At 51.3% G+C, this 18,013-nt stretch overlaps 2 protein-coding genes across 5 annotated transcripts in view; both read left to right on the forward strand.

Annotated features, from left to right (window-relative positions):
• FLT4 (fms related tyrosine kinase 4) overlaps positions 1–11,332 on the forward strand; it is a 47,666-nt gene extending 36,334 nt beyond the window's left edge. Inside the window, exons 19-30 of one of the 3 annotated variants that reach the window (XM_021410442.1) lie at positions 47–160; positions 383–471; positions 772–919; positions 1,367–1,461; positions 1,907–2,029; positions 2,334–2,445; positions 2,819–2,918; positions 3,360–3,465; positions 4,375–4,514; positions 4,999–5,119; positions 5,884–5,969; positions 7,359–7,578. In XM_021410442.1, coding sequence (XP_021266117.1) covers positions 47–160; positions 383–471; positions 772–919; positions 1,367–1,461; positions 1,907–2,029; positions 2,334–2,445; positions 2,819–2,918; positions 3,360–3,465; positions 4,375–4,514; positions 4,999–5,119; positions 5,884–5,969; positions 7,359–7,578 — 1,454 coding nt within the window. Of the gene's footprint in view, positions 1–46; positions 161–382; positions 472–771; positions 920–1,366; positions 1,462–1,906; positions 2,030–2,333; positions 2,446–2,818; positions 2,919–3,359; positions 3,466–4,374; positions 4,515–4,998; positions 5,120–5,883; positions 5,970–7,358 lie in introns of all 3 variants that reach the window. The other 2 variants (XM_021410441.1, XM_021410440.1) reach the window with 2 other exon arrangements.
• The window catches only part of RNF130 (ring finger protein 130), a 40,162-nt gene continuing 35,832 nt past the window's right edge, over positions 13,684–18,013 (forward strand). The window contains exon 1 of one of the 2 annotated variants that reach the window (XM_021410992.1): positions 13,684–14,404. In XM_021410992.1, the coding sequence (XP_021266667.1) occupies positions 14,041–14,404 (364 nt within the window). In that variant the 5' untranslated portion in view covers positions 13,684–14,040. The remainder of the gene's footprint in view (positions 14,405–18,013) is intronic. The other variant, XM_021410991.1, reaches the window with a different exon arrangement.

Consider the following 18,013-nt stretch of genomic DNA (forward strand, 5'->3'; position numbering starts at 1 on the left):
AAAGCTGTGAGGAGGCATCACCATGACGTTGTTTGTGTGTTTCCAGAGGGAGCTACTGCAAGTGAACACAAGGCACTGATGTCAGAGCTGAAAATCCTCATTCACATCGGGAACCACCTCAACGTGGTGAATTTGCTGGGTGCCTGTACCAAACCCAATGGTAAATATCACAGGGCAGCAGGCTGAGCCTGCTCCCAGAGATCACTGCTCATCTTCTGTGCCGTTTCTTCTGGCCATGTATGTGACTGCAGGGACATGTGGGGATATGTGTGCCTTGCCCTGGTGCCACACCTCAGCAAGGCTGATATGATGTGAATCAGGGCAAATTCTGACTACTCCAAATCCTTACCTCTTCCCCTGACCTTTGGTTTCTTCTCATTAGGTCCACTCATGGTTATCGTTGAGTTCTGCAAGTATGGCAACCTCTCCAATTACCTGCGGGCCAAGCGGGAAGGATTCAGTCCTTACAGGGTAAGTAACCTCCTTTACCCCTAGGAACTGCCCCATGGCTTGGGAAGGAAGACACACATTCAGGAATGTAATTTAACAACGAGGCAAAGACACCCTCTGTCTAGCAGTATGTCAACTTTACACAGTGATGCTGGTTCACATGCAACATCAGGGAAGAAATTTCTTTCTGCAGAGGAAGATAGACTGAAATTCTGCCCTGGAAGCCAGAATCTAAGAGCAGGACAAGATTGTGCAGCTCATGGGTGCAGGGGCTGCAGCATGTGTTGCCTGCTGAAATTTTTGTTTTGATCTTCTTGCCAGGAGAAGTCGCCCAGGCTGCGTATTCAGGTCCAGTCCATTGTGGAGGCAGTGAGAGCAGACAGAAGGAGCCGGTCTGGGACTAGCGACAGTGCTATCTTCAACCGCTTTCTGATGCACAAGAGCCAGACAGCACAGCCGATCCAGGAAGGTAATACCCAGCCTTGGCAGGGGCTCCTCACCTAATTTGCCAAGAAAATGCCAGACTTGCTTAAACTGGGGAATGGGTTAGAGCACAGCAGTGGGCAGCTGGAACCCATCCTCAGAGCTGATCACTCCACTGTTGTGTGGCAATTCCCTTGAGAGGGCTATTATGTTCATCTGTTGTCTCTTGTAATGGACTTTAGAAACCCTAAAGGAATGATTAAGTTACTTTAGGCTTTTTTAGCCTAAAGGAATATGAATTGAAGGGGGTCCTCAGTGGGCCCTACCTAGGGCAGGAATGGTGATCTGACTGACCTTTAGGGTCCCTTCTAGCCCTACAGGACTATCCGACTGTATCTCACCCAGGGGCTATTTGTATCCTGCAGTCCCAGAGAGAGGCAAGGAGGACACAAGACAACTCAATGTCTAACCATGTTCTTGTACTCCTGAACAGTGGATGACTTGTGGCAAAGTCCCTTGACAATGGAAGACCTGATTTGCTACAGCTTCCAGGTAGCACGTGGCATGGAGTTCCTGGCATCCCGAAAGGTGAGTGCACCCTTTCCCATCCTCTATTCTTCTTCTGTGTGTGCCTGACTGGAGAAGGCCTGGTGTGGTCTGTTGGTGTAATCACAGAGCTGCAGAGCATGTGTGTGTTTATACAGGCTCCCATAGGTAACCAGTCCCTTTGACTGGTTGTTTCCAGTTTCACGTACCACTGTGTAAGCTTGTTTTTTGATTTATTACTACAAAACCCTGCGTGCAATTGGACTGCCTACAGACATACAAAGATGGGAACTTGGCTGTCTTGCATTCCGTCATTTCCTTATTTATCTTCTTTAAATTTTTTTATTTTTAGTTCCTCCTCACCTCCCCAGTTTCCCCATTACAACTCAGGTTGGCAAGGGAAGAATAGGGGAAGGGGGTGCTCTGCACTTCATGATGGTGGTTTCTGTCCCTCTCATTTTACCTCTTCCTCTTCATGTGCCTTCAGTGCATCCACAGAGATCTAGCAGCTCGCAACATCCTGCTGTCGGAGAACAACGTGGTAAAGATCTGTGACTTTGGCTTGGCCCGAGACATCTACAAGGACCCTGACTACGTCAGGAAAGGCAGTGTGAGTACCTTCGTGGGGATGGAATAAACTAAGGAAAATAGAAAAAGGCAGGAGTCAGCCATTTGTGTGGCTGGGACCAGGGACCACTGGCCCGGTGATGGAGGTGCAGTCCTCCACCACCACCAGATTTCTCTCCTTCCTTCTGCTGCTCAGCCCATCAGCACTCTTGTATCTTCATACTCTTCCAGTGTCTTCATCCCTCCTTCTGGCCTCACCAAACCTCCAGTCTTCCATGGAGGAAGGATCAGGGCTATTGTCTCTGGTTTCCGAATAAACAGTTGTGCCTTGCCTCTCCCTACTGCAGGCCCGTCTCCCACTGAAGTGGATGGCTCCAGAGAGCATCTTTGACAAGGTCTACACTACCCAGAGCGATGTCTGGTCCTTTGGGGTCCTCCTCTGGGAAATATTCTCACTGGGTGAGTGCTAATGAGGGCCACGTGCTGCTGAGGCAGGCAGGGGCTTTTGTCCCACCTAGCAGCTTGGTGGATGAGTCTATGTATGAGGCCCTTGTCTCTGCAGCATGTCTGAGGAGTGGTGGGAAAGACATCGGTGTGGGCAAAAGAAATACAGAGGCCATATCCACCAATGAACAGGTTGAAAGGAGGGAGCTTCCTCCTTACTGAGGCAGAAGAACCTGTCTTGGACAGCATCAAAGATGTGGGCTGTGCATCAGAAGTGACCACATGTCCCATGCATTTTAGGAGGAAGTCTTTGTCTCAGGACAAGGATTGTTTTCTGATGGCACACTTCATGTTCCCACTTCCTCACCCTTCTTCAAACCTCCTTTAGGGGCATCTCCGTACCCTGGAGTCCAGATCAACGAGGAGTTCTGCCAGAGGCTCAAAGATGGTACCAGGATGAGAGCTCCAGAGTATGCTACTGCAGAAATGTGAGTCAGAAACCTCATGGATCACAGGGTAGGCAGATGCAGAGACCTTTCATCCAGTATCAGGAAGAGACAACCTCTCCTCTCCTGGTGGCTGCCTGGAGGGTAATCCAGATGGGTTCAAATGCAGGACAGAGCTATCTAGGAACACCAAATTCCTTGCATAACCACATAGGGATGGCTTTGTAAATGGGTAGTGTGCTTTCCCACTCTTGAGGGTATCTGAGGTGTCTAAACTGGCTCCGTCTGAGCTTGCAGTTGTATTCAGCACACAATGAACCTCCTTCTAGTAGGTCCACAGGGCCTGTGTCCAATGTGCTGGGTTCCAAGCTTTTCTTCATAGTGCAAGTACACACTGTTCCAGCAGGAACCACATGGCTGGAAGCTGCACAGTGGGGTAGAAGGGGATTTCTGTGACATAAAACCATCACCTTTTCTTGGCAGTTACCGTATAATGCTGAGCTGCTGGCACGGTGATCCCAAGGAGAGACCAACTTTCTCGGACCTGGTGGAGATACTGGGGAACCTTCTTCAGGAAAATGTCCAACAGGTGAAAACCTCTCTGTGTCTCAGCTCAGTTCTGGACAGCTAGCTCCCACACTGTGTCCTCTTTTGACTCCCTAGCCAATGCAAAGCTTTTGTGAAGGCCGAGGCTTAACAGTGTCTCCAGGTCTGTCACTCAGGAGTGCTGGTGATAACAATGCTGCAGAAGCCTTCTCACTGCATCCTAATATAGTTCCAATCCTTGCAGAGCAAGTGTCCTCTCAGTTGTCATTCTGGCATTTCCATCCTAATCTCCAGATGATTATTTGAAATGTTTCAGCTGACTCAAGGCCCTGGCACTCCTGCCTCCCACATGGCTGCATAATGAAAGCCAGGACTTCACCAGGGCTTCTGAAACTCTATCTTTAGATCTAAATGTCAGGGCCATATGAACAAATAACTGTTCCATTACAGAAGTCAGATAAACATAATTCTCAGAAACTCTTACGAATCACCGCCATGCGGCAACTCACCAAGACTTTTATTGATGAGTGTGCAGCTCTGCTTTTAATTTTTTTCTGGATGTTCCATTCCAGAAGATTACTAAATGCTTAAAAATGAGTACTGTCCCATCCTGTCTCTCTGAGGTTAATCTTTCATCACTGTATCCCAGCACTAGACCAAGCCAGTTGTTTTTTTCCCACAGAGCACAGTGCACTGACCATGTTGGCTGGAGAACTGTAGGTACTGTCAGACTGAGTTGTTTTCCTGCTCACACACACCTCCATGCAACTGCAGCACTTGCAGCCCCATAACTCAGAGGGCACAGAAATCTCTACTCAAATATTTTGCCTGAGAGAAACAAGAGACGTAATAGAAATGTTCTTACCCAGCTTTGGCAGCTTCTGTTTGTAGAGCCCTTTTTGCAGGAAAGGCCTCCCCTTCTTATAAAGCCACTCACTATTCTTCCTACCAGGAAGGGAAGGATTACATCCCACTGAATGACTCTCACAGCTCAGAAGATGATGGTTTCTCCCAGGTGCCTTCCTCTGCCCAGCAAAATTCAGATGAAGAGGACTTTGACATGAGGATACGTTGCCACAGCCTAGCAGCAAGGTGAATCCCCTCTGAGAAGGGCTGAAGGAGCCCAGCAGCAGCCAGTGGCCTGAGCTGTAAGGGAGCCTGAGGGATATGGGGAGAACCCCGTAGCAAAAAGTTGGAAAAATCCCAGATGATCAGGTGTGATCCAAGCACTTAGGCCATGGCATCTTACTCATAAAAGCAAAATTACTTTCCTTTACTGGTGAACAGCAGCCCCTGATGTCTGAGCCTATGACGTTCCTCGTCCTGCTTTCAGCTACATTGTCAGAGCATCGCATCCCACAGAAATCATGGCCATCACCCAATCTGGGTGCTCCCCACTGCAGGAGTAAGGGGACAAGAGGCCTGAGGGGACACCACCCTCCTCCCCACACCCACCATTCGGGTCACCTGCCTCCCTGCACACTATGATTGCAGGGACCAGAAGTTGAGTTCAGCTCCTGTTTATACAGGACATTGGCTGTTGGTTTTACTGAATACCGTGTGCTTCTGTCAGTAGATATTACAACTGCGTCTCGTTCCCTGGTTGTTTGACGGGAGGAAATCAGATCAGGTGTTCATCCAGGATAAAGACATTCGAAGAGTTTCCCATGACACATACAATGTACAAGGCACACCCGGTGAGTGGCATCTGAGTGGGGTTGAGCAAGGGGCAAAGAAACGTTCAGCTGTTTCCTGACACCTTTGCTGTTAAGGTCACGGAAGGAAGATCACTTCTATCTAATGTCAGCCTGTCTGTATCATTCCTGTTCAGTCTGTCCAGTCCTACGCACATTCATTTCCCCACCTGGCATAGCACAGCTTGTCTGACTGTGAAATAGGGAGGTTTAGACCTGCAAGCAAGGTTTGTAAAAGATCTCGGATAAAAGTCTACTTTTCACCCTTCTCAAAGCTGTAAACATAGCCTGGTTAAGCATACTGAAATCCAGCCATGACTAGATAAATCCAGAGTGCTTGTCCTGGAGCTCCTCTGTGCTGACCTCCATCACAGTATGCAGCAGGAGCCCTCCTGACCTCTGTGAACTGGTCTGGTTCTTACATCTCCTATGGTGGCATAACGTAAGTCATTCCAAGTAGTCTCAGAGGAAAATCTCACTTCTCACAGATTTCATGGTAATACATCTTCCAGACAGGGAGCACTCTGTTTTTCCTAAAAGTAACGCTGAATTGCACGCACAAATCCTACCTTTGAATGTACTGCTTTTAAAAAGGCACCTAAGAATATCACCAGCGTGCTTCATGGTCTTGCTGGAAGTAAAATGCCCATACTCCTTTGTTCCCATCACAGGTAGATACGATCTTATCTCCTGAATGATTTCTCCTCCCTTCCCTGACTGATCAGTCGACAGGGATGTTACTGATAACTCCTGTTGCTTCCTTGCAGGACAATCAGACAGACAGTGGGATGGTTCTGGCATCTGAGGAATTTGAGAGGATAGAAAACCGACACAGAAAAGAAGGTGGATTCAGGTACTCCTTAAGTCTAGCCACTTGGATCTCTCTGCTGCCAAACACAGAAAGACAAGGAGACAGCTCTTGTCTCCCTGTAGGGTATGCCTCTTGGGGCTCTCAGCAGCAGCAGGGCTGTGGGCTCTGAGCCAGAGAAATCCCTGCACACACATTAATGAGAGGCAGAATGCATAAAGAGGAGACCTGCAGCCTGCTTAGGTTTTAAAAACGTAAATTGTGCCCATTCAACAGACAAACACATGTTACATAAGGCCTGAAAACGTGTCCGCTAAGATAACAAGGCATAGTGGAATGACGGTATTAAAAGGGCTTTCACTGTTTATTGAATTATTCAGATGAAGCGTATCAGACAATGGCACATGGGGCAGACTGAAACCTTGTGGCTGCCACCTCCATGGGGTTCTTCTCAGCCCTGCCAAGTTTCCTTCAGCCCTGATCCATGTGCTACAGGGCCCCGAGGTGGCATGGCAGGCATGGTCCAGACCTAAGGATTTCCTGCATGCTGGTACTGAGCCTGGAACTCTCAGGGCTGAGGAAGTTATGGGTGGTTAAGTCTTTGACCAAGCTTCGATTCTGAGTGAGAACACATCCTATTCATCTCTGCTTGGTGCCAGAGCAAACTGGGCCCTCATACCTGTGGCAGTGTAATGTGTGAGCCATGTCAGCTCATGTGCAGGCAAAGCCAGTCCCAAGCCTCTTCCTCTCCTTCTCTCCCTTCCATCATCAGATCAGGCTGGTCATTTTCCTTGCCCTTACCTATAGCCCTGTGGCCTCTCTGTTGTATCAGACTGTCTCCTGCTTCTTGTCCGTGTCCTCTTTTCCCTGAGGTACTTCCCTGTTTTCTCCTACACCACGGGCTACCTCATGTCCCATCCTCTAGGAAACAGTGAAGCCTGTCCTTGAACATGTCCCTGCCCTCACTCACTTTTGTGACTTCTTGCCAGTCACCTGGTATTAGCAGGCACAGAGATGGGGTTGCTGCTTTCCTTCTATGTCATCTTCCTTTGTTTCTCTTTCCTCCATCCTGGCTGTCGGTTTATATCCGCTCCTGTTACTCCTGCCAGATCTAGGAGAAATTGAGGTGATGTCTCTCATCTCTACCTACTCACTGGGGTCCCAACCCTTTCCTGGGCTTTCCAGAGTTACCTAGAGGAGGTGAAATAACTCTGTGGCTGGGTTATGTAGAGATTTTTCACAACACATGTGGGCTGTGCTTAGGTTTAGGGCAAGATCATTTATTGTGCTTTGAACCAGAGATGTAGGTCCATTCCTGACCCTGCCACTGCCCCGTGCATTAGCAGATGATGTTTCCTGAAGCTGGGTTTTCTCTAAGTAGGATGGAGATTTCCAGGAGGGCTCAGACTGACCTTCTGTATCTCTCCCTCACAGCAGTAAAGGGCCCAGCCGAACCGCGGAGCTGTTGGCAGAACAGTCAGACCTGCGGGGCAGATGTCGGCCGTCATACGGATCCCAGGTCGGAGGCCAGACTTTTTACAACAGTGAATACGGGGAGCTGTCAGAACACTCTGAGGACGGCAGCTGCACCCCACCTGGAGAGGGGGCCAGTCCCCCCACTCTCCACACTTCCTTCTTCTCCGAGCAGTACTAATGGCACCAGGCCCTGGAGGCACCCTGCCGACGCATCCCCTCTCACTCTCCAGGCACATCATCAGGGTCACTCAGAGCTTCCCCTTCAACCTACGCCCAACCTCAGCAGTGAACCCACTCCTAACAGATGGGGAACTCCAGTGTCCTCGGAACTGCAGCACGATGGCCCACACAGCACCTCCAGCTGCAACTTCTCTGTGCCGGGACTGGAGAGAGTGCCTTGCTGATTCCTCGGGTTTCTTTTATTTCTGTGGCTCAAACAGATTCATTCTGCTGGCAATTGTGTGCCTGTGTTGAGCACTACAGCACCTTCTGCCTAGCATCCAGCCTCCGCTCAGATCAGCTTCCCATTCAGAAAGCCCATTTCAGGTCAGATATAAATAGATCTGTCTTAGTCTCAAGTTTCTTCCTGGTGTGCAGCCTGAATGTTTTTCCTTGGATCGCTTCCTCCTCCTCCTCTCCTCATGATGTCAGCTGCTGAATTGCAGAGCAGAATCAAAGACAAGAAATCCCTGGTGGTATTAGCAGCAAGAGCAGGACATTCTGAAGAGGTGTACGGAGAGATCCCAAGGGATCTTTGTAAAGGTTCGTGCACGGTTTGTTCTGGGTAGGTGCCAGCGTACACCCAGCCTCTCCATCTCCTCTGCAAGCAACACCCATGCCCCTCTCATCTCTGCTGTAGGGGGATCTGTCACTCTGCCTTATCACAGGGATTTTTTTAGCCATTTCAACACAGCCATCAGGTCATCAGCTGATGGCTAAAGTCCTCCCAGTGAGATGAACAGCAGCTCTTTTTGCAGGCCCTGTGTGAAGCAGGGCTTTATATTCTTTGTGCTGGGAGCTTTGTGCTCACAGGTCTGCTGCTCTTGCCTTCCACTTCTCCCACAGCAGCACTGAGATCATCTGTTGTTCAAATGAGAAATTAAAGCAAAGTCATGTTAATTTCAGCTGGCTTCTAAACATAGAGTGAAAATGTGTTGTTTGCTGAAAGGAAAAGGATATAGTTGCTGTGAGGGTTTTGGAAACAATGGAAGGAACAAAGCTCTAGCAATGAGGTGCCCTGGGCTGCATCCCCTGGTGTGTTGGCATCGCTGAGCACATGTGGGGCAGCACCTGGCCAGGGCCCAAGCCCTAATTCTCCGGGATGGACCACTTTGCACCATGACTTTTCCTGTCGCCCTGGCTCAGAGGAGGCACTCTCTGCCCCATAGGCTCTTCTCCAGTTTCTGTTGCAGAGCTGCCTGCACAATGCAGCTGTCTCTGGAGGACTGAAAAACATTTATTTGCTGAGGAACCATCTCATCACTTGGGCCCTTTGTTTCTAAAAGATACAGCATGAATTCAGGCTCTGGGGAACCTCCACAGCCCCTCTCAACAGATTTCTGTGCTGCTGCCTCACTGCTTTCCACCTACTTCTTTCCATCCTGTTCATAATCCAAGAGCTCAGCCACAGAGCCGTTACATCACCACCAGAGGAGTCTGGGTGCAGAGGCTGTCTGAACAGCTTGTCATCTTCTTTTCTCCCACACACCAGTGGTTGGCAGAGCTCCTTCCACAGGGCATCTCAGCACTGGGGAGTTTCTGCATGCAGGCCACGCCTCTGCATAGAGGCAAGAGTCTGGACTTTTAAAATTGTGTTTTCTATCAGATGTACCATTTCCCAAAACTGTATTTCTCTTACAGAAGGTATTACGTGTTTCCTGACATGAGTTGTTATGGATGACTTTCCCAAATCTTAATTATAGTTGTCTGCACAAGTGTAATGGGGGAGATTTATTTAGCTCATGGGAAAAGCATGGCTGTCATTCAGATTTCCTAAGTCTGCAGAGCACCCAATGTTCCCCTCCCATCCCATGTCAGCAGGAGGACATGGTTGCGATTTCCATGGCAATTAGAGGCACAAAACTGGACCAGCTGGAGCCAAGCTGGCTCAGGACATGGAATTTGAAACTGCGTGTGACAACTGATTCCCTGACTTCTACTGGCGTCCCCTGAAGTTGCCAGGAATTTAAGCATCTTTAAGTAATTGTTATGACTCAGTAAGAATGCTTCTGGCAGGAGATGCGGGAGAGCGAGGCCAGGGAAGCAGGACAGCCAGCGGCGTGCGGGCCCGGCCAAATTCTCCTGCCTTCGTCTTGCACTGTTTTTTTCATTGGTGGTTCCCTTGGCAGAAGGAAGGCTGTGCCCTGTGCTGGGCATTCACACAGGTGGAAGGTGACAGACTGCAGAGCTAAATTCAGGCTGCTCTCTTGGTGATGTGCAGCCACAGAACTCCCATTCTCTTGTTTCCAGTGCTTCATAAACAGTTCTCTGCCTGGAAACACCGCATGGGCTGAGAGGAGGCTCGAGAAATGTCTGTGAATTAACAACTGAAAAGCAGAATTCCTAAGTATCTGCAGACGAGGGTTAAAAATGTACTAGCAAAGCTGGGCACTGGCAGGGTTCTGCAGCAGATATGGGATGGAGGCATCCACGCACCCTGGCGCTCAGCACTCCCAGCCCGCCAGGACAGCTGCACTGGGGCTTTAGGTTCGGTGCAAATTGCTCATGAGCATCATTGTGGAGAAGTGTTACTTCATTAGAGCCATTGTTAAAGATCCCCTGCTTCATGCTGGGGAAAGCGCTGAAGTGACATCTGATTCTAAACATTCAAATCATTCAGCCCCATAGGAATTTATTATCTCTATTTTACACCATCTTGAGGTGTGTGGGGGGGAAGAATCAGGTCCTATTGTATCGGTGCCAACAGCCTTTCATGAACAATGCAGCTTAACACGAGCACGTGCTGGCTCCTCTTCAGACACTCCGGTGATGAAGAACAACTGCAGTGTGGGATACTGAAGAGCTGTTGAGACAACTGTACTTTTGATCTCTTAAAACAATACTGAAATGAGAGTGTACAAACCCAATACCCTTCCCCACGCTCTTGCATTACTTCTGGCATCTTTTTACAGTCTTCAGACAAGCGTGCACACAAAAAGAAGCGGGTTTGTTCAGGTTTGAGATGAGGCAGCGGTGTTGTCTATCCTTCCACAGCAACAAGAAAGTATTTCACCTTCTAAAACCCAGGTTCGATGTTTGTGCTTGCTCAGTTCACAATGCACGCTGCTTTGTTTTGTTTGGGCCTTTTACTGGAACTCACAGCTGAAGCTATTTATCATCTTCTCCTTTTAAAATGACCGTTCTGGGTCTACACTACAAAGTATCAGTGTTGAGAGGACCCTTATCCTTCACGAAAACAAAGCATCTTATCCCCTACCTGCAAATGCACACGTGTCTCTGAAGAAAAACCAGTGTATTAAGTACCACTTCATTTATATCGCAGTATTTTAGCCTGGTACCTGTTGTTGCTGCAGCAGCATTGGATGTTTCCGTGGGCTGCCCTCTGAGCAAGTAGCTTACAGCATGGGTTGTGTGTGAGTACAGCAGTGTGGTTTGTGTGTGTTGTGGGTGAGCGTTTGGGTGTTGCATGTGTGAGTTTCTCCTACTGGTGAGTGTATGTGAGTTCTCATAGCTCCTGTTGAGTCCTGTGTCTGGAAGCTGATGGTTATATTATCAAACCAGTTAGAACACTGCTTTCTTTCCTCTCCTCCTATCGTACTTGTTATCCTTTGTCATTAAGAGTTTTGTTGTAATACCTAAATGTGAACATGAATAAAGTCGTAACTGGCGCTGCGCTCTGCTTTGTGGAGGCCGCTGCCCACGGGTGCTGCTGGGCCTGGCTCCAGCCAGCCAGCCCCACGCAATTAACTTTATTTTGGCATTATTATTTTTACTTTTCCATCCCTTTGCGTGTGCCACATCCTCGAGGGAAGAGCTGGGCTTTGTGGCATTTCCATCCAGGATGAAACTCAGCCTTTCCTCATGACGAAGCCGGACACACGTTGGTTAAGCTGCTGACAGGACCAGGCCCTTGGCCCTGCCGCCATCTCTCCCAGCCCTGCTCAGCACCCTGGGGCACCTCGTCCCACGGCCTCTCTTGTGGGGCCTCCTGGAGGGGTGCAGGGCAGGAAGATGATGGCACGGACGAGGGCTCCTGGAGCAGCCATGGGAGCAAAGCTATGGAGCACACGGGGGACTGGGTCTGAGGGAAGTGCTCTGCACCCAGTCCCAGGGGAGTGCTGAATGCCATGCAGACAGATGTGTGGCTGCTGGATGCTGCACCTCAGGACGAGAATGAGGACATTGTGTCCCTGCGGCAGCCACCGCGAGGCACCAGAATGGAGCGTGGTTGGACAAGGGAACTGCAGAGGCTGGGGCTGCATGGCCCCTCTGCCCACTATGCTGTTTAAGTCTATCAGTACACGTCGTTAGATAACATGCTGGGCAGCTGGCCAGCAAAGGTCTTGTTCCTCAGTGCTTGGAGGTCCTTCTGAGGATGCTGACACAGTAATAGCAAGGAATTCTGAGGCTCCCAGTGCTCCTGTCATGTCTGTGCAGGGGGCAAGGATCATGGAAGCCCAGAACACCAGACCATGTTACCCAAAGCTCCGTGCTAAACCTGGCTTCAGATCCCTCCAGCCCTTGGATCCCTGCACAGCTCCTCTAGGCAGCCTGTGCCTGGGCCTCACCGCCCTCATCGTGCTTCCTCCTCTAGTTTAAAGCCATCACCCCTTGCCCTGTCACTACACTTCCTAACAGAGTCCCTCCCCTGCTTTCCTGTAGGCCCCATTTAGGCAATAATCACAAGAAGAAGAGAACCAATAATCAGCACCATAAGAACCGTGCTCGAGCATCGCATCCCAGTGTTCAGGGGCTGGCACGGGGATGCTGTGGGGAAAGGGAGGTGGCTCCAGGAGATGTCCCCATGCCATGGTGTTTTCCCCTGTGCCAGCAGCCCTCTGGTTGCTCCTCTAGCTGGGGGAAAAGGTTTGATGTAATGTTGCAGGGCTGTTGTGATGTGTGGTTCCTTGCCCAACATTTACCAACAACAGCAAAATTAAAAATAAAAAAAAAGTGGAAGCGGAACATTCAGCTGCTGCTTCAGAAACATTTCCTGGATTGTACTGACATTTCTACAGAGCGTTTCATAAGCAGATCTCGGAGGCTTTTGCAGCACCACAGGCCTGTAGCATATCCCACAGCTCAGCCGCAGCCTGGCGGGCTGTCCTGCCTTCCTTGGCACTGCCACGGGGCTCACCGAGGGCAGGCTCAGACCTGCTGCTCACAGCTACATGAGGTAAACAGAATGCGCTTTCAGGGTGTTATCTTACACGCGTATGCGGCTAAGTGCATCGCAAGGGGATATGCTATGAAACCTCTGAAGGGAACAGTGCAGTGAGATGCTGAGGGGAAGCGCAGCGCTTATCAGAGCAGCTGGGAAGTCACCGGGGAGACTGTATCTCAGAAGAACAGCAGCACGCTTATTTGTTCAGAAATTTAGAACACATCCTAACCCACAGCCCCGCAGCCGCCTGCATTTTCTTTGCCACAAATAATTTTCAGATAATTTGCCTTTCAAAACCTGCGAAGGCTGTTGCGTGCTTTTGTTGCTTTCCTGGTCACAAAGAAGCTCAAACCTTTTGTAAGAATGATGTTGAAGTGTCACGCATCACATCCTGTTTCACAGCATCTCAGAGGATTTGTATTTATTAACATCTCGGTGCTAGTTAAGATTTCCAATTTTAGCACACCGAAAATAAGTAACTCCAAATGAGGCAGCAGTGGCCACATCCTGACGTAGTAGCCACACTGCTGCTGCTGAGCAGGCCCTTTAGCACCAGGCAGACAGCCCACAGCCAGCCCACACACTGCACCATTCACACGTGCTTTTAAACCACGTTGTGCGTTTCCGATGGCCAACCCTGCTGGCCTGGTAGCTGTGCTGAGGAGCTGTAGGATGCAGTACCTGTCCCTAGTGCAGGCTCCCAGCACCGCAGGCACTCCCTGCAACACCATCGAGCAGTCCAGCACTGCTCCGGAGGCTCTTTGGGGCAGCCCCGAACCAAGCAGTAACCCCACAACCCCCAACCACGCCTGCCCCCCTGCGCCCTGCCACGCCCGGAGTGACGTCATCGGTCAGACCCCGCCCCCTGTTGGCCCCGCCTCCCAGGGGGCGTGGCTTCACCCGGCCCCGCCTCTCGCCCTCGTGGCGCCGGGTGGGGCGTAGCGCGCCTGCGCAGTGCGGGCCGCGCCGGGCTGCAGTCGAGGCGTCGGGAGGAGAGAGCGGTGCGGCTGCTTCGGGACCGAGCCGGGCATGGAGCAGCAGCCCCCGGCCGGGGCGGGCAGCGAGGCGTGCGGGGCGGCAGAGCCCGAGTACTGAGCGGCGCCTCCTCGGAGCCGTGCGTAGCGAAGGGGCCGCCTCCTCCTCCTTCTCTCCCCCCCCGGCCGGCGCGGGCTGCGAGCGGCATGAGCGCGGGGCCCTGAGCGGCCGCCGGAGCGCCCCGAGCTCCTGCAGCCCACCCGGGCCGGCGTGCAGCGCTCGGCCGGGACGTGCCGCCGCTTCCCTGGCTCCTCCCATGGCATGAGCCCGGGCTCTCCTCCTCCCCTCGCCGCTCGCTCGCGGTCTCTCTCCTTTCCTGGGCTGTCAGATGGGATAACGCGCGCCCGCCGGGAGGCGAAGATGGCCCCGCGCTGGGCTCGGCGGCGGCGGAGCGGCGGCGGCTCCGCGCTGCTGCTGCTGCTGGGGCACTGCTGGCTGTGGGCGGCCGGCGCCGACGACAACGGCAGCCAGCTGTCATACTACACGGCCCTCATCAACGTGACGGTGCTGAGCCCCGAGCGGGGCGGCCCCACGCTGCTCCGAATCGACCGCGGCCGCTACGGGCAGGATTCGCCCAAGGTGGAGGTGAAGGGCCTGCTGGTGACCCCGGTGCCCATCAACGGAGGTAACGGCCCCGCGCCGCGCCGTGTGGGTGCCCGGGGGAGCTGGGACCGGAGGGGGCGGAACGTGCCCGAGGGGGAGCGAAAAACCCGTGCTCCGGGACGGGGCTGCGGCTGGAAGGCCTTGTGCTGCGGGGGCAGAGCGCGCTGTGTGCTCGTGCCTCGGGAACGCTTTCTGAGCCGTCCGTCCGAGCCGCTGCCTGCGGCCGTGGGGCTGTTGCTGGCGTGTCCGCCCCTAAACGCGCCCCGGTGCGTAGTGCTGAGCGCTGGGCAGTGCTTCCAGGCAAGTTCTGTCGCTGTTAAACGCGGCTGATGCCCGTTGATCGCTTTCTGACAAGCGTTAGCCTTTACAGTGCGTTCACTTAAACAAGGGTGAGGGTATCGTCGTGATGTCGCTCTGAAATGAGAGCGGGTGCTTCGGTCGCTGTGGTGCGGTTTAATCGCATCTTATTTTGAGAACTGCCCGTGATGCTGTACCCGAGCCGCTGTCTTCCAGCAACGGGCCCCGGATGGATCTCAGCGCTCTCAGCCTCTCTCTGGGCAGCAGCCTCTGAATAATGCATTCCGTGAGGCAACGTAATCAATTAAAACCGGTCTGCGAGTGGTGAATATTAAGAGGGTTTTTGCTTGGGTTTGTTTGGTTGTGTTTTCCTGAAGAGACCTGCTGTATTATTAAAACCCCTTGAGGATTTAACAAATCAAGGTCAGGACGATGTGTTGATGCTCTTTCAGCATCTAGCTGCCTCCTGCCTGCTCCTGCTGCGCACGAGGTTGCTGTGCAGCGCGCACGCTTGCTGGCTTCATTGAAGCTCTGTTTCGTTGGCTTTACAAAGCGTTAATTAGAACATATTAAAATAGCATGCTTGTGGGGAAGGCTGGAGAAACAAACCTCGGTGCAAGCTGACTGCCGAAGGATTGCATTTGTATCTGAAATCCTGCCTTCCGCAGTGGTTTTGGCCGTCTGTCCCCCTGATGCGCTCAGCCTTTCGTTTTCTCTGCTCCCTGGTGTTCCTCACTTAAACGTGCGCTGCTGTGTGAGGCCAGCAGGCTGTCCTGGAAGCGCTGGGCACATCACAGTTGTCCTAAGGGATGTTGAAGGGTAGGGTTAGCCCTGCTGCCTCTTCTGGTGCAGGGTGTCAAACCACTCGATTCCCCGAGCAGCTGCTTTTTTGGTCAAAAACCAAACTTCCAGCATTAATTACTTTTTAATACTCCCCTAGAGCTTTTTCTGGTCTCTTCCGGCATGGTCTTCACTAAAGTGTGATTGAAGCACTGAGGAAGGCCGACAGCATTCTCACCTCAGTGAGCAGTGAGAGGAGAGCTAAGCACAGCACTCTGCGTGCTCTGAGGAGCGTTTCCTACCTTGCTGCTGAAGTGTAACGTGGTGAACAATTCGAGTGGGAAAGCACAGCGGGGACAGCAGAGCTGCAGGCCTGAATTCTGCGGGTTGGACCTGCTGCAGTCATCAAAACTTTGCCCTGGGTTGCTGGGAGGTGTTCTCCTTCCGTGTGTCAACAGAAGGCACTTAAAGCAAACACTGCAGTGGCGGGCTTCCTGCAAAGCTGTTCTGAATTGTTCTGCACGGATAGCCGTACAGTAGGCATTTTATTTTAATTCTGCCGAGACGCTTCACGTGGTTTAAAAACCTTGTGTTTAGTAGGAAAGAGACCAGAGTATGTTATGCTTTTAGTTAAGATGCTCCTGAACACTTAAGAGCCTTGTGATTGTATTCGTCTGCTTTGTTATATCTGGCTCTGATAACAGCGCTGCTGTCTGTGACTGCTGTAATGCCTTTTATCAGCCGGTTTGTATTGCTGTAGCACTTGTTTGCCATGGATTTGTTGTAATAGCTCTTAACACAAGCAGCTAGTGCCAGCTTCTGCTGCTGGAGCTGTAGTGCCCTGCCCGCTGCCCAGCCCTACTGTGTCCCAGTGACTGGAGATGCCATGACTTGGTGTCATTGACCCACCACGGGCCGTTGCTTGGGATTTCTGTCTGTGCAGGTGACCTGTTAGCGCCTAGCTGTTGCAGCTGAAATGTCTTAAATGTCCTGTTCCGCGTGCTGTGTTCCCATCCTTCTCCTGCAGGCAGAGACATGAATTTACCAGCTTGGGGCTTAGGGCCAGGGTCGGTGGCTGCGTGTGTAATGCACGGCCTGGGGTGTGGAGTGCTGCACACCGTGGTGGTGGTCAGCTCATGTTTGTGAATGTGCCTGTTGCTTTATGTTTAATTTTTGAAGTCATCGCTCTCTTTGATTACCCATCCTTTAAATGTCAGTACACAATAAATTCAATCACTTCTCCTGTTCCTTTAGCAGTATCTCTTGCGTTGAATTTGCTATGGTTAGGCGAAAACATGTACCAAAGCTTTCCCTGTGCTTTTTATAGTCCCGCGTATGAAATGGAAAGGGAAAAACTGTCTTTGGGAAAGGTGGAGGTAGGGAACAGATGCTCAAGGTGACAAATGGAGGTGCAGCTCATGCACAGTGCTCCAGGGTTTTGTAAGCATGTGATGCAAACGGGGCTTAGCTGCAGGTTTGAAATAGCAGTTTTCAGGGAACTGCAGAATTTTGGGTAATATTTCGGCAGAATTTGGTGTTCCTTTCTGGAATCCAAGACTGAGCTTTGGGAAAATGCAACAAGCAAATGCATTGAAAAGTGCAGCTTCATGGAGGGACAGTGCTGTGCCGTGCATCCGTCCTTTGCCATTCATCTCAGTATCCGGCTTAAGTCATGGTCATTAAGTGATAACAAAACTGGTGGTTATCTGAGTTTATAGCTGTAATTGTGGTACACTTATTGAGCTAACAAGATTAAATCTCAACTATTATAGCACTGCATGCTTGCCTGATTTTCTTTTGTTTAACTGAAATGAGATTACCCTCGTTCAAAGAGTTCCTCCTGGTGTTAAAGCCAAGTGCAGCCAGAGCAATTACCTAGCATAGCTCTCGGCAGTGGGGTGTTGCCCCATGTCACTCATTGGTGCAACTTTCAGAAAGCAGGAATTGCAGCTGGCGTGGGTAAGGACCCATTTGGTAATAACATAAGTACTAATATGTTGAAAGAAAATAGTGTTTAATATCATCTATATGTAAAACACACAACTGGATAGAAAGCTGCCCTTGAAACAGGGATGGATCAGTGCTGCTGTGCTGCTTTTGTAAGTTTCCCAGCTGAATCCCTATCCTGGGAGCTCCAGTTCTGCTGGGCAAAAAGGGACGGGGTGTGCTCAGGTGTGCCGTGCTCAGGTGTGCTGTGTGAGCAGGGCTGCGGCTGTGCGCGGCTCTGTCCTTTGTGCTGCTGCCTCTGCCGGGTGTGGTGCAGCCCTGAAGGTCAGAGAGGGAAAGGATATCTGTGCACGGAGCTGAGAGCAGCTCTGGTGACTGCTGCTGGTCTGAGAGAATGGAGCGTTAGCTGAGAGGCGATCGATTGGGGTATCTGACCTGAAAAAGGGAAGGGGGGGGAGAAGAGCGTAACGCAATACGGTTAGTGGGCTGTGGGATGCTGGCACTGCTCTTTTTCTGTGGGAAGGAGGCAAAGCCTTGCTCACAGGCAGTGCTGCAGCCTCAGTGCCCTGCTTGGATCTGGGGGTGTGCAGTGTAAGCGTGGGGCACG

The sequence above is a fragment of the Numida meleagris genome, chromosome 12, assembly GCF_002078875.1.
Source record: "Numida meleagris isolate 19003 breed g44 Domestic line chromosome 12, NumMel1.0, whole genome shotgun sequence".
NCBI lineage: Eukaryota > Metazoa > Chordata > Aves > Galliformes > Numididae > Numida > Numida meleagris.